The sequence below is a fragment of the Indicator indicator genome, chromosome 3 (assembly GCF_027791375.1).
Source record: "Indicator indicator isolate 239-I01 chromosome 3, UM_Iind_1.1, whole genome shotgun sequence".
NCBI lineage: Eukaryota > Metazoa > Chordata > Aves > Piciformes > Indicatoridae > Indicator > Indicator indicator.
The window spans coordinates 8,209,093-8,222,528 of record NC_072012.1 but is presented as its reverse complement, the minus strand read 5'-3'; the positions used below and the strand labels follow the sequence as shown (position 1 = coordinate 8,222,528).

The following is a 13,436-nucleotide window of genomic DNA, read 5'->3' as shown; positions in this document are numbered from 1 at the left end:
TTCAAGCAAAAGCAAAATGACAATACACAATATAGTGGCGAAAATACCTCATCAAAACCCACAAAAGTATGGGTGAGGTTTTCCAACAGTCTCTGGAGCCAAACTGTCCCTGTGGCAGTTCAGCAGAGTGACAAGGCTTGCTGGACTGGATCTTTACCCGAAGCTGGGTTACACATGGCCATGTAAACCACAACTTACACCAACTCAGCTTTTCTGCAATACTCACCTTGCACTATCTTGCACTATTTACATATCAAAGCAATGCATACTGCCTGCCTCAGCCCTGGTGTGTGTTTGGTGAAGGAACCTAAGCACCACAAGCCAGTCTAAAATTTCTGTAAGAAAAGGCCTGAAATGCAGAATTTGCAATAGCATAAGTTCATGTTCTAAGGCCTTAATCCTGTGTGTCCTACTCAGAGTGTTAAAATTGCTATACTGTGTAAGACAACCTTGCCTGGAAGCCAATCCCTTACAGTACCCAAAAGCAGAACTTCAGGAGAGGGAGAAAAAAAATACACAAACAGAGCAAACAAGTTTAGATACTTCCCTAAAACACTTCCAACAGCCTGCAGTTCAGCCTTCCTAAATTGAAACTGACATCCTGCTAATTAGAAACTGTCAACACATTTACTTTCCAAGAACTTCTCCTTCACCCCTTGAATATGCGTAGCCCCCACTACTCAACAGTGAAGAGATGATGAGCATGGGTCCCCCCTGCATGAAATACCACCTCCTCTTGCTGCTTAGACCCACCACATGGCAGCTTCTCCTGAACATCCCCACTATGCATAGTGCAAAGGACACCAGCTGATTCACATTACTCACATCATTGTTACTACTCTATGTTACTACTGTATAACTATCCTACACCCTCAACAGTCATCTCTCTCCAAAACCAAAGAAACACAGCTTACATCTTACTTGTCCTTCCCAGGGAAACCACTCTGCTGCTTTCTGAACTGTCTCCAGTGCTATCCCATGGTTTTCTTAAGTGCTGGGAACCAGACCTGCAGGAAGATGCATTGCAGCCTCTCATCGTTTGCTGCACTGTTCCCCATTCCTCTTCTCATTCCTAAGATTGTTTGATTTTTTAGATCACAGTTTAAGAGATCTATTATATCCCTAAGATCTTATTCCTAAATAGCAATGCTCTGCTAAGAGACCATCTGGAGAGCTAGAGTTGTTTCCCCCCCCTCATTGTTCGCTTCACATTTACTTACCTTGATTTCCCACCTCTCAGAACCTGAGAAGTGCAGCTCCTTAGCATTTAATAGATTCATTGCTTATTACTAATAATCAGTATTCACAAGCAGGTTTTCATAAGGCAAGTTCAATTTTTGTGAGGCTTGACACTAGACAGCAAAAACAAAGGGGAACACAACTGGGTTGGGCCTCAATCTTGGGGTTAGGTGTTTAATGAGAAACAGGAAGTGATGAACAATTTGGTTGTGGATGTTTGCCTTCCATGTTTGCCTCATTCAGTCTCTGCAGCCCACCTTCCAAACATGCTCTTCAGAGCTGTGATTCACAGGCTGTGTTTCCCAGCTTCCACGCTCCTGCATGTATTATTTATCAGTATTTGGAGAAGAGATTGTTGCAGGAGACAACAGCTTGAATGCACTTCACAATGGCATTTCTAAATAAGACTGATGTTTAATTATTGGCTATTCACATGAAACAGTATCATTTGATCCTTCACTCTCTGTAAGTGAGACAATGTCACAAACAGTACAGGCTTGCCTATTCTGAAGTCAGGTAATGTTTTACTTCTCCTCTGTCACCTGCTGAGGCAGCCAACAAGCGAGTATTTCTTAGGTCAAGAGCTAGACTCTCACACAACATTGCAACGCCACAACTACTATTAAAACAACTAATTCCAAGCGGGTCAGATCAGCTCACTTTTCCTCAATGAGTCCTCATATATTCTGGCTCCCAAATATCCCCAATATAAAGCACTAATGAGCTGCCAGGGGTTTCTGGTATTTCACCTGCTGTAGAATACACACAAGGCGCTTACCAATGATACCAAACCATTTCAACTATTTTATTTCCTGTTTGGAAAGACAAACCCCCTGCTCCTGCCTAGTAATGCATTGTCCTAGCAAAAACTGTCCAATAAATCTCACAAAGCAGAAGAGAAAACCCAGCTGGAAATGTTAAGATTAACAGTAATATTTCTGCCTTCAGAAAGCCCGAAAGAAAAAGAAAATTATAAAACACACATTGTGTGCCTGTGCCCAATTTAAAACCAACTTTTACTTCCTTGTTTAGCACGTTTCAAGAGCCATTTTTGTTCATAAGCATCAGAAGAGATGTCATCTTAGCAAGAACAGTCCATGTGACACAGAAAGTCTTGCAGTTTAATAAATAAATAAATAAATAGATAGATAAATAAATAAATAAGGACTCCAAAGAGTTCCTTTCCCCAAACTTACAATTCTTTCCTTCAGTAATTCTCCAGCAGCTCTCCCAAGATCTTCTCACAGCAGGTATGATGAAACTTATGGGGAGAGGAGACTGACTGCCCAGGCTGAGTGTTGTGCACCGAAGCTGCAGCCTCCCATGTGGGCTGGTGCCAAGCACACAGAGTATGGCAGAGGGAAGCTGTGCCGCGCGGTACTGACTGCTCTCAAAAACGAAACCTCAGCCGCATCCGGAACTTAATTGTCTGTCTGCTTGCTCCCTGCTGGAGACTAAAATAAACAGAACTACAAGCACAGGAAACATGCAACTTTACAACTCCTGAAATACATGCTTGTTCTTCCACGGTACTGCAGGGCATAAGCTGGGGCAACACACAGTGCACTTTTTCTTTGCATACGACAGCCAACAGATGAAATCATCATGCTCCATTACACCTCTCACTCATGATTATTTGAGCATTTTCTGAAGCTGATCAGCATTACTCTTCATACTTACTATAAGGAGAAACCTAGGCAGAAGATTAATTCCTTTGTCCTTAAGGAGCTAATTAGCCACACCAGGACCCAAAATAACTCACCCAAAACAGGAGTTGTCTCCACCAGGCAGCATCCCTGCTCCTCCTTGCCTTTTCTATCATTGAATGAATAGGGAAAGTTCCCTATAACAACTACTTTACCTGAACATTTCTTTCAGGTACATTCATTAACTCCTTCAGAAAGCAAAAGTAACTCTGCAGGCCTCCATGAAATCTCTGAATGAGGCAGTAGGCAGTGATACTAATTAGGCTGGTCTGGTTTAACACTGTTAAGGGACCAACCCCTATGCTGAAGGTCCACACAACAGACAAGAACAGATAGTCAAGCATGAGCTAAACAGGACTGTGTTGGGGACTAAACTCTAGCAGCAGCTCTATCACACCTCCCCAGCAGAGAAGGGAGATCCAGAAAAGGAGAGAAGACCCACATGTTGAAATGAAAACCGATTTAATGAAGTAACCAAACTGGTATCTATGCCAATGCAAGATATATAAATCCATACTCAGCTCAGCAGAAGTGCAGCAGTCAAAATACCCAGGAAGGCAGTCCTCAAGACCAGGAAAGGGAAGAGGGGCAAACTGAGAAGAAGCCCCACCAAGAGACTCCCCTCTTCACAGCAAACTTCCTCTTTTATACTTAGTGTGATGCTCATGGTCTGGGATAGACCTGTGAGCCAACTCAAGCCATCTGTCCTGGCTGACTCACATCTGGTAATGGCATGCAGCCCATGGCTGGCCTTGTCCTGGAATTCTGGCCCAGCAAAACCAGGACAGGGGTACAGAACAGTGGTTTGAAAACAAATTTCCATCTGTAACAATTTCTCAGTAACTGAGAACTTGTCCCCAAATCTTTAATTAAAGAATAATCTTAACTGTATTTTCTGAGCAGACAACAAACACAATATATCAAATTAGCAAAGACCCAGAGCTCCTTCTTACTTCTGCAGAAGTGGATGCCACAGCCTAGAAATGTAATAAGCAAAAAAAAAGGAAAAAAGGAAGGTATAGTTGGAGATGCTATTGGGAACTTTGGACAAATCCAGTTTCATATCAGCAGGCAGAAGGAGCAGGAAGAATCAAATGCTGGAAAATCCATCAGTAATTAGTAGGTCTCTCCCTACTTAACTGGCAAATCAAAAGACTTCTTTCTTGAAAGCCTCGTTCATAGGCTTTCAAAGCTTTTCAAGGCTGAAATATGTGATGGACAAGCATCTTTTTTCTACAAAAACTGAGGCTGTCACCAGTGTGTGAAGTATCTAGTCCTCTGGCTGGAGTGTTGGGCAGGGAGAAATTGAATGAAGTTCAATAGGGCAAGTGTAGAGTCTTGCACCTGGGCAAGAACAACCCCATGGACCAGTATAGGCTGGGGACTGACCTGTTGGAGAGCAGTGAAGGGGAAAAGGACCTGGGGGTCCTAGTGGATGGAAGGTTGACCATGAGCCAGCAATGTGCTCTTGTGGCCAAGAAGGCAAATGGTATCCTGGGTTGTATTAGAAGGACTGTGGTCAGTAGGTCCAGAGAGGTTCTCCTCCCTCTCTACTCTGCCCTGCTGAGGCTGCATCTGGAATAGTGTGACCAGTTCTGGGCCCCTCAGTTCAAGAACGACAGGGAACTGCTTGAAAGAGTCCAGTGCAGAGCCACAAAAATGATTAAGGGAGTGGAGAGACTTACAAGGTGAGACTGAGGGAGCTGGGGCTTATTAGCATGGAGGACCTTATTAATGTTTATAAATATGTAAAGGGTGAATGCCAAGAGGATGGAGTCAGGCTCTTCCAGGTGAGTCCAATGACAGGACAAGGGGCAATGGGTGGAAGTTGAGGCATAGGAAGTTCCATGTAAACATAAGGAAAACGTTTTTCACTGTGAAGGTGAAGGAACACTGGAACAGGCTGCCCAGGGGGTTTGTGGAGTCTCCTTCTCCAGAGATATTCAGGACCTGTCTGAATGTGTTCCTGTGTGAATTACTCTAGGTGATCCTGCTCTGGCAGGGAGGCTGGACTGGATGATCTTTCAAGGATCTTTCCAGCCCCTAACATTGAGTGATTCTGTGATCCTGTAGAACAGCACTAGCAAATTCTGTCAGAGTTGCATTTATTTCAAGCTTGTGTGCATATCTTCCTGCCAGAGTCTTTGTCTACATTTCCAAAGCACATCTCATGCACACAAACACACACCTGGCCCTTACATAAAAATAGCCACTGAGAAACAATTCAAGGAATCAACAGCACTCCCACCAGTAACATGTTCTGATAACGCATTTTCCTGCTTCTCCACATGGCCTTGCTTTACTGGAGAGCCACTGGATGCTCTCTCCTGTCAGAGCATAGGGAAGCATATAGGTATCTGAAGAGCAGAGGTCAAGTGGATGGGGCTGGACTCTTTTCAGTGGTGCTCAGTGATAAGACAAGGAGCAACAGATGCAAGCTTGAACATAGTTTTGCTTAAACATAAGGAAAAACTTCTTCACATTGAGGGTGCTGGAGAACTGGAACAGACTGCCCAGAGAACCTGTGGAGTCTCCTTCTCTGAACAACTTCAAAGCTTGCCTGGACAGGTTCCTGTGCAATGTGATTTAGGAGAATCTGCACAAACAGGTACGTTGGTCTAAAGGATCCCCAGAGGTCACTTCCAACCCTTACCATTCTGTGATTCTGTGTGATTTGAGTATCACTCCTGATTTACTTGGGCTTCTGGCTTCCCAAGTCCTCTGTAAACACTTACAGGACTGGCTTTGGCATGCCAGGCTTCCCTCCTGTGTGTCTGTGGAAGAACTGGGCCCTAAGTTTTCAAACATTGTCAGAGTGTAATTCAGCTAATTCTTGTGGAAGGAAAAAAGCAAACAACTTGACCAAGTCCAGTAGCTGAGCAGTACGAAAAACAGAAGTGGCTGATGAAACCACTCATTTGTGTCTGCTCATACAACCCCATCACCTGTACCAAGCACCAGAAACCTGAGATCACTGCTTTGCTCATCATATATCTAGGATCCTTGATGACGAAGACAGCTGAAGCTTATTTTTCAAGAGTTCTTCCCATGGACCTGTCCATTTAGCTAAAAAAAAAAAAAAAAAAAAAAGAAACCCAAGTGATATTTATTTATTTATTTGAATAAATAGCACAACTGTCACAGACCATGCATAACACTCTTGCTGTGATTTTTAGCAAACATAGCATTGCATTTTAACTTGCTTACAGTACACAACTCCTGTCACAAAGGCTATGACAAGTCCAGAATTTTATCTGCGAGGCTGGTTTTAAGTAGTTAGAAATCCAGAGTAAACACTGTTAAAAAGAGTAGAAAAGACTCTTTAAAAATACATTAATACTGAAAGCACGGGGCTGTGAGGAAGAGGAGTAAAAAGTCCTATAATGTTTAAACTGATTTCTAAAAATCTGCCACTGTTGGGTTTTCATCTTCAGAAACAGGATGAGGAGCTGAGGAGTATCTGTGCTGCTTCCATGCTAATAAAGCTCACTGGAACTCAGCATGTCAAGCAGATGCATCTAAAAGGCAAGTTCTATGGACTGGAAAAGACAGACATTCCTTAAGTACTGACAAATGTGGAAGCTCTAATGCTGCAGAGCATTCAGCATTCCAGATGAACTCAAGAGCCTTCAGATCTATCCTACTGACTCACTGGGAACAGATATAAGACTCCAGTAACACAAAGAGTTTTTCAATAAAAATGTTCATACTGACTTAGATTTTTGAGAGGAAAAAGTATCACACATGGGCCACAGAAAGGCAAAGAAAAACAGGAGTTTAGGGCAGCTTTACCTACATTGCTCTTCCTGGAAACAGGATTGATCAGGATGAAGCTCCAGTTCAGTTAAATCCACCCTGCTGTGAACCTGGTTAACAATAAATGCAGCACCTACACGAAGAGGGACCTGGCTAGACAGCAGGGAGCCAAGGAATGCAAAATGTATTTTCCCTCTGCAATGGGACTTTATCCACAGACTTTTGTCTAAGTGATCTCTAACACAGTCCTCACAGACCAGGAGAGAGTATTCTGTTCTCCAGACTTTCTCTCTTACCCTCAGGGACTGGGATTCCAGCCTGTGCTTATCTAACCAGTTCCTGACTGAGCTGATTGAAGCTCTATGCTTAACAGATGACAGTGGCTCTAGCAAATAAATTTCTCCTAGACAGGAGATGAAATAAAAAGTGAACATCAAAAAGATTAGCTGCTTATCCCACTGCAAGAGATATTCTGTGTAAACACTGAATGGACATAACACTGAGTAGCATAAGGTTAATACAAAAACTGAAGCTTTTGCCATTAGCTTCAGACAGTGCCCACTCACCCAACAGCACATACAAAACCTTCTTTTTAACAGAAAAGGCTCAGCTTCCAAATAAATTTCAATGCTGACTTTCTATTGCTAACAATTAAGATGGGAAAATCATCAAACACCAGTTGCAACCAAGGAGTATGCAAAAGAAAGTGAACTGTAGGATCAAAGACTACCCAGCCATGAGGAAGGTCTCACGTTTTCCCTGCTTAGTGGTATAGTGGTTAGTGGTATATTTCCTTTATCAAGAGAACATTTGTTGATCACAACATACAACAGAACCAACAATATGTTTGGGTTAAAAGCGTGAAATACCTACACATTTTCAAGTGACCTAAAGAATACACACGTATTACATTTAGTGGGAATGTCAGGCAAACAGCTACAGAGAGACCACAGCTGTAGGAAGAATGCATAAGTATAGAGTAAGGCACAATGGGAGCATGCAGAGGGTGTTTATTGTGATTTCTGCCTAAGGAGGTTGGAAGAATGAAGACCTCAGCAGCTTCCAGGATCATTCAATGTTCTTGTACTTTGTGAACAAGTTGTATAGAACCCTGAGGGTAGACTTCAGATCCAAGTTGACAACATCTGGGGAAGAAAAGGAGAAATTCTTAATTTGCTTTTCATTCTCCTTCATTTGTCTTCAGAGGAACAAAAGTCCCCACATGTCTGAGCCAGTGAGATCAGCAACAAAAATCTCCAGAGTTCTGATCTCTCCAAACCAAGCTTCTTAAATGTCCCATATGATATACTCCAAACCAGCTTCATGATAACACAGCCACAGCTAACTTGAATGAAAGAACAAAAGAAGAAAGGTAATTCCCCTCCTCATCTTAAATTGGTTACAGAGAAAGTCTACTTTGGTCTGAAACCTGGGATAAAGACTTGAGGAAATACTTTGACTGACTTCACTGGCCAGAGGAGCAGCAAATAGCCACATACATATGAGATGTTGGATCTCACACATTCACAAGTCTGTAATGTTACAGTCTACCAATAAACAAAGTCTAAATTCTCTTAGCAGAGTCAAAGGTTTCTATTATCCAATATCCCTTCTTACCCTCCTAGGCCAGGGAACAGGTCTGGAACAGTTCTCAATAACAAAAACGCAAGACTTTTCTGCCAGCACTTCCCAACCTATTACTATAATAAAATGCCAGGAAATACCACAGACATGTAATCCAGAGACTATGGGGGGAAGCATAGCACAGAGAAGGCTGAAGAAGTAAAACAACTGAATATAATGTTGTAAGGAAGGAGGAGGAAGAGGAAGCAAAAAGACCATTGTAAATAATATATATGGAATTACAAGTAAGGAAGGGCAGACAATTAAATCATTCAAAGAACTAGGAAGACATCAGTTACCAGATGAAGTACAATGAATGTGAGATCCAAGGTAAACACCTACTGCCTGTTTTGAAGAATCATTGCCAGGACCTCTCCACCCTTCCCTCCCACCCCATACTAACATGCTAACCCCCACACTTTATCTGTTACTTTCAATAACCTCTCAAACTTTTCTTTCTCCCCTTTTTCCTGTATAATTTTACATATTTCATTTATCGTATTGTATTTTGACTTTGTGAAAGGTTCTTCTCCTGCCCCAAAGAAAGGAAAGATCCTAACTACTGTGAGGTAATACTCCCTGAAAAAAAGAGATGCCTTACCTGGCTAACTGAAACACAAACTTCTCATTTTTCCAGGTATCATAAAGAGTTGCTTACAACCATAGCATTCCCAGTAAGGTAACACCCAGAATCAGCATTAGTATCTCTTCTAAGACCTAGTTTATCTTTTAAGACCTAGTACATTTTAAATCCCCAGATGGATATAAAATGTAAATTTAGCCATGAGAAACAACACTTTGCAACAGCCATACATTTCTAAAGCTGGGAAATCAAGGCAAATACCTGGAGAAGAGACAATTATCAGCAGATTTTACCCACTGATGCTGGTTGGATAAACAATTAAATGCCAAAAAAAAACCCTGCCCCAGACACTTAGGTTTGTAACGGCCAGAGATTTGCAGTGTGTGCTTGCCCCATTCCACCCAAATAGTTTTCTATTCCCCAAGTCTGGAATGCTTCCAGAGATGGAGACTCCACAACCTCTCTAGGCAGCCTGTTCCAGTGGTTTGCCATCCTCAAAGGGAAGACTTTTTTCCATATGTTTATGTGGAACCTTCTGTGTTCCAGTTTGTGTCCCACTACTGGACACCACTGGCTCCATCCACCTGACACTCCCCCTTTAGACACTGATCCCTCATCAGTCTTCCCTTCTCCAGGCTAAACAGCCCCAGATCTCTCAGCTTTTCCTCATAAGGCAGGTGTTCCATAGGAGTCTCCAATTCTAAAAGAAGCAATAGACCCTCTTCTTTCATGTGGCAGTGCACTGGTATATAAATTTAGGGTCAGAAGAAACTACTGTCCTTAGAGAACTTTATCTTGGAAATCCTGCATTAAGCTTATGAACCAACCTGAGGCTGAATTAAAATACATGGTTAATGTTGTATGGTTTGGGTTTTGGTTTTTCACTTTTTAAAATCTTCCAGTAGGGGAAATTCCATGTCCATCCCAGACTGACAGAATCACAGAAAACATCTGGTTGGAAAAGACCTCAAAGATCATCCAGTCCAACCTTTGACCCAGCAGTGAAGGGTCAACACTAAACCATGTCCCTAAGTGCCAGGTCCACACACTGCTTGAATACCTACAGTGATGGAGACTCCCCCACTGCCCTGGGCAGACTATTCCAATGTTTGAGATCCCTCTCTGTGATGAAGTATCTCCTAGCATCCAGCCAGAACCTCCACTGGAGCAGCTTGAAACCGTTTCCTCTACTCCTGTCACTTGCCACCAAGCAGAAGAGGCTGCCTCCTCCTCACTCCAACCTCCCTTCAGGTAGTTGTAGAGAGTGATGAGGTCTCCTCTCAGCCTTCTCTTCTCCAGACTCTCTAACTTGTATTGATAATTACCTTTTCACTCAATAAAACACTCAGACATGTTCTGCTGCCTACCGAATGTACACACCTTATCCAGAGCAAATAAAAGATCTGCTCCTTTGTTATACCACTGATGATAGTGTAAGGATTACCTTCTGGGAAGGAAATCTACTCTTCTAGATCAGCCAATTAACCAATGAAAATAAAATTAAAAACCCACCAAAAAAGAGGACAAGCTTTCACTAGAGAAGTCTTCTCCTGGTTTTTTAACATTTTCTCTCTCTCAGAAAAGGCTTATATAGCTTACTTGGTCTGTTACTGCAATCTCTTCAACCATTCTACTCAAAAACTGCCACTCCTGACTGTGCAGTTGCATTTCACCAGGTTCCTTGTCTTCCTCTTATATCCACTGACTCAGCTCCAATACTCAGAACACTCCTTTACTTTCCCACGTTAGTGTCTGGTTTCACTGAATTTCTCAGAAGGACTTTTCATCCCCAAATTTAAAAGAACAGCACTGACAGGGTACATAACAATTTAATATTATCTTCTGCCTTTTCTCCCCACCATAACCAGCTTCACTACCTGTTAATCTATTTATTCATCTCATTTTAAGTCAAACTGAACATTTCTTGGGGGCTCCTCCTTTCTCTTTATTCTGCATAAGCCTCTAACATATGTAGTTTGTGACATCAGGAATAAAAATTGCTCATTTAGCAGTCATAAAGTTTGAATTCCTCTTTTTATTCCTAGCAACATGTCCATACCTTCAGGGCGAGCTTTTGGCTTCTTCAGTCCTCCATCTTGCATCAGCTCAAAAGCAAAGGAAACATTATGGACCTGAAAGAGGCAAAGTGTTACACAGGCATTAAAAACCTCCAGTCAGATTTTATACATGCTTTATTCCCTCTGCACTTGACACAAAGAATGATAATTCTATTTAAATCAATATTAAACATTTAATGTTTAAGCATGGCAGAAAATACGTATCAGAGACTAAGACACTGAAGTTTGTATCTTTATAGGGCAAATATTCACTTTTTGACACAAAGGAAGTAATTTAAGATTTCCAAATTTAAAATTAATAGATGTGAGTAGGTACCATATGAAGCAAGAAACTCTATTAAGCACCGATCTCAGTCTCTACAGCAGAGGCCAGAGAGTTCCCAGTAACAACTACAACAGAGATGAATTTTGTTGAGTTCTTCCTGCCTGTACTCAAGACCAGAATTTCACACTACATGGGGCAAGAGATCACTTGCCATCCAAGCAACAAGGAATTTAACAGAAGTGACCTAACTGAGCACCTATGAGAAAACGTATATAAGTCTGTAAGAAAGAAGACCACTAAATGGAATTATTTTCAAACATTAGTCTTTAATGCATTATCCTCAGCTGCATATCAGACAGCAACACAACATCAAGGAGCCAGGCTGCATGACCTTGTGCTTCTCCCCCAGTCTCTTGGTGCTCTGGCTTCCTCTACTTGAAAACAGAGATAAAAGTCAAACTAAGTTTCTCTAATAAAGTAAATGTTTTAGCAAATGCTTGACGGTACTAGTTTCTAGACTTCCTAGTGCAGTGAATCTGTAAAACAAGCTAAGTACAACTCTACAGAAAAAGCTTCCTGACTAAGCCACCAAGGATCACACAAGAACATAAAGCCAGAGGAAAGAAAATGAACCAAAAGGAAAAAATGCAAGAAAATGGGTGTCTTTTAATCTGTCCTTTGAGAAGCAAACCTTATGGTGTAAAGAGATCTGCACAGCATCCTTCTCATTCATGCTTACTAAAATTTAAGCAAGGTAATTTGCATTATAAAATCTGTGCATTTTTGTTCCTGCAAATGACAGTTCTGGAAATACATACCGAGAGGGAGAGATTTAATTATAGCTACCCATCTAGAAAATCAGAATTACACATGCTCCCCCATTGGCACTTACTGCACAGGACTTCACTAATCCCTATTTACTCACCACAGTCCCTCCTCATTCATTGTGACAAAGCCAATCACTTTAAAGACAAAACTATTTATTCCTTTCCCCAAAAACCTAGAGTCTGCCTCTCCTTCTTTGATTTACAAATCCCCTTTCCTCGAGGCAGAGTCTCCACACAAGAACTACCACATTATTTCAGGAATACTGGATATTTATGAATTCATGCCATTAACAACAAAATCATACGTGAACAGATATTGGCTACCACTCAGCATCCTCCATTTCTACAAGAGTGAAAACTCGAGGTATTAGGATAAAAAAGCATGAGAAAGCTCTAAAGGAAAGCTTCTATAAGACATCATAGATAATCATTTTCCCATTATTCTGTCAAGTTCCTGTGCAGTATATAACATTCAGAAGGAACTAATTCCTATCCTGTTCATAAACTCAATGCCTAAAGAAGCTTAATTTCCTGCCTTCAGGGAGCCCCTTTAACTTCCACACAGCAGCTGGTCACCTCCTGAGGAAGAAAACAAATCTTGTGTAACCTACAGAACCAGCAGACTCAGCACATCAGCCTGGGTCAGTAATGGTGCTCATTTGATGTAGCTCAATCTTCTTGTAATGCTGCTATGATCCACCCAGGCAAAGTTGGGTTATCCTAATGATGAAGTCCCATTCCTCAGACAGGATTTACCTTTGCTGAGGGTTGCTTCACAGTAACAATCTGCACAGAAGTCATGATGAAAACCCCACCATTTTAAACAGTCCTCGCCTTACAAAGCATTTCATCTTCTAACTTTTGCCAGGGTTTCCACCACTGACCTGTCCATCTCCTGCTCCAGCTCAGCTAGCACAAGACTTGCATCCTCCCTACTGCAGAATCCGGCAGAATAAAAAGCAGGGGCATCACTCCAGCACAATCAGGCTCAGAGTATTCTGATACCAGGCACCAAATACACACAGGTGTGTGTGCATGTCCAGGAACAAGTGCAGAAAGAGGCAAACTTCTGCTTAAGACTAGAAACTGTGTTCCTCTCATTGTTAACACCAGGAAGAACACAGGACAATGGAACAAGTGTGGGAATTAGATATTTATTTAATTTCCTTCTATCTCTAATACCCTGATTTTAAGTAAGACAATCTGAGGCTGTGAAGAATCCGCTCTTCTGCCTCCTCAAATCTCATTTTGTGTGAGGCGCTGCTAGGCAGCAAGTTATTCACTCCTTACCAAATAGAAGGAAATAGCCACAAAAGATAAACTAGCACATTCTTTCAAAAGTTAAAGACAGCAACACTG

General features: G+C 41.8%; 1 protein-coding gene across 2 annotated transcripts in view; it reads right to left on the bottom strand.

The window, feature by feature from the left end:
* Positions 1 to 7,758: 7,758 nt before the first annotated feature.
* The window catches only part of PARVB (parvin beta), a 56,613-nt gene continuing 50,935 nt past the window's right edge, over positions 7,759 to 13,436 (bottom strand). For both annotated transcript variants that reach the window (XM_054399403.1, XM_054399404.1), the window contains 2 exons: positions 10,967 to 11,039; positions 7,759 to 7,846 (listed from right to left, as the gene is read on the bottom strand). In XM_054399403.1, coding sequence (XP_054255378.1) covers positions 7,770 to 7,846; positions 10,967 to 11,039 — 150 coding nt within the window. In that variant the 3' untranslated portion in view covers positions 7,759 to 7,769. The remainder of the gene's footprint in view (positions 7,847 to 10,966; positions 11,040 to 13,436) is intronic.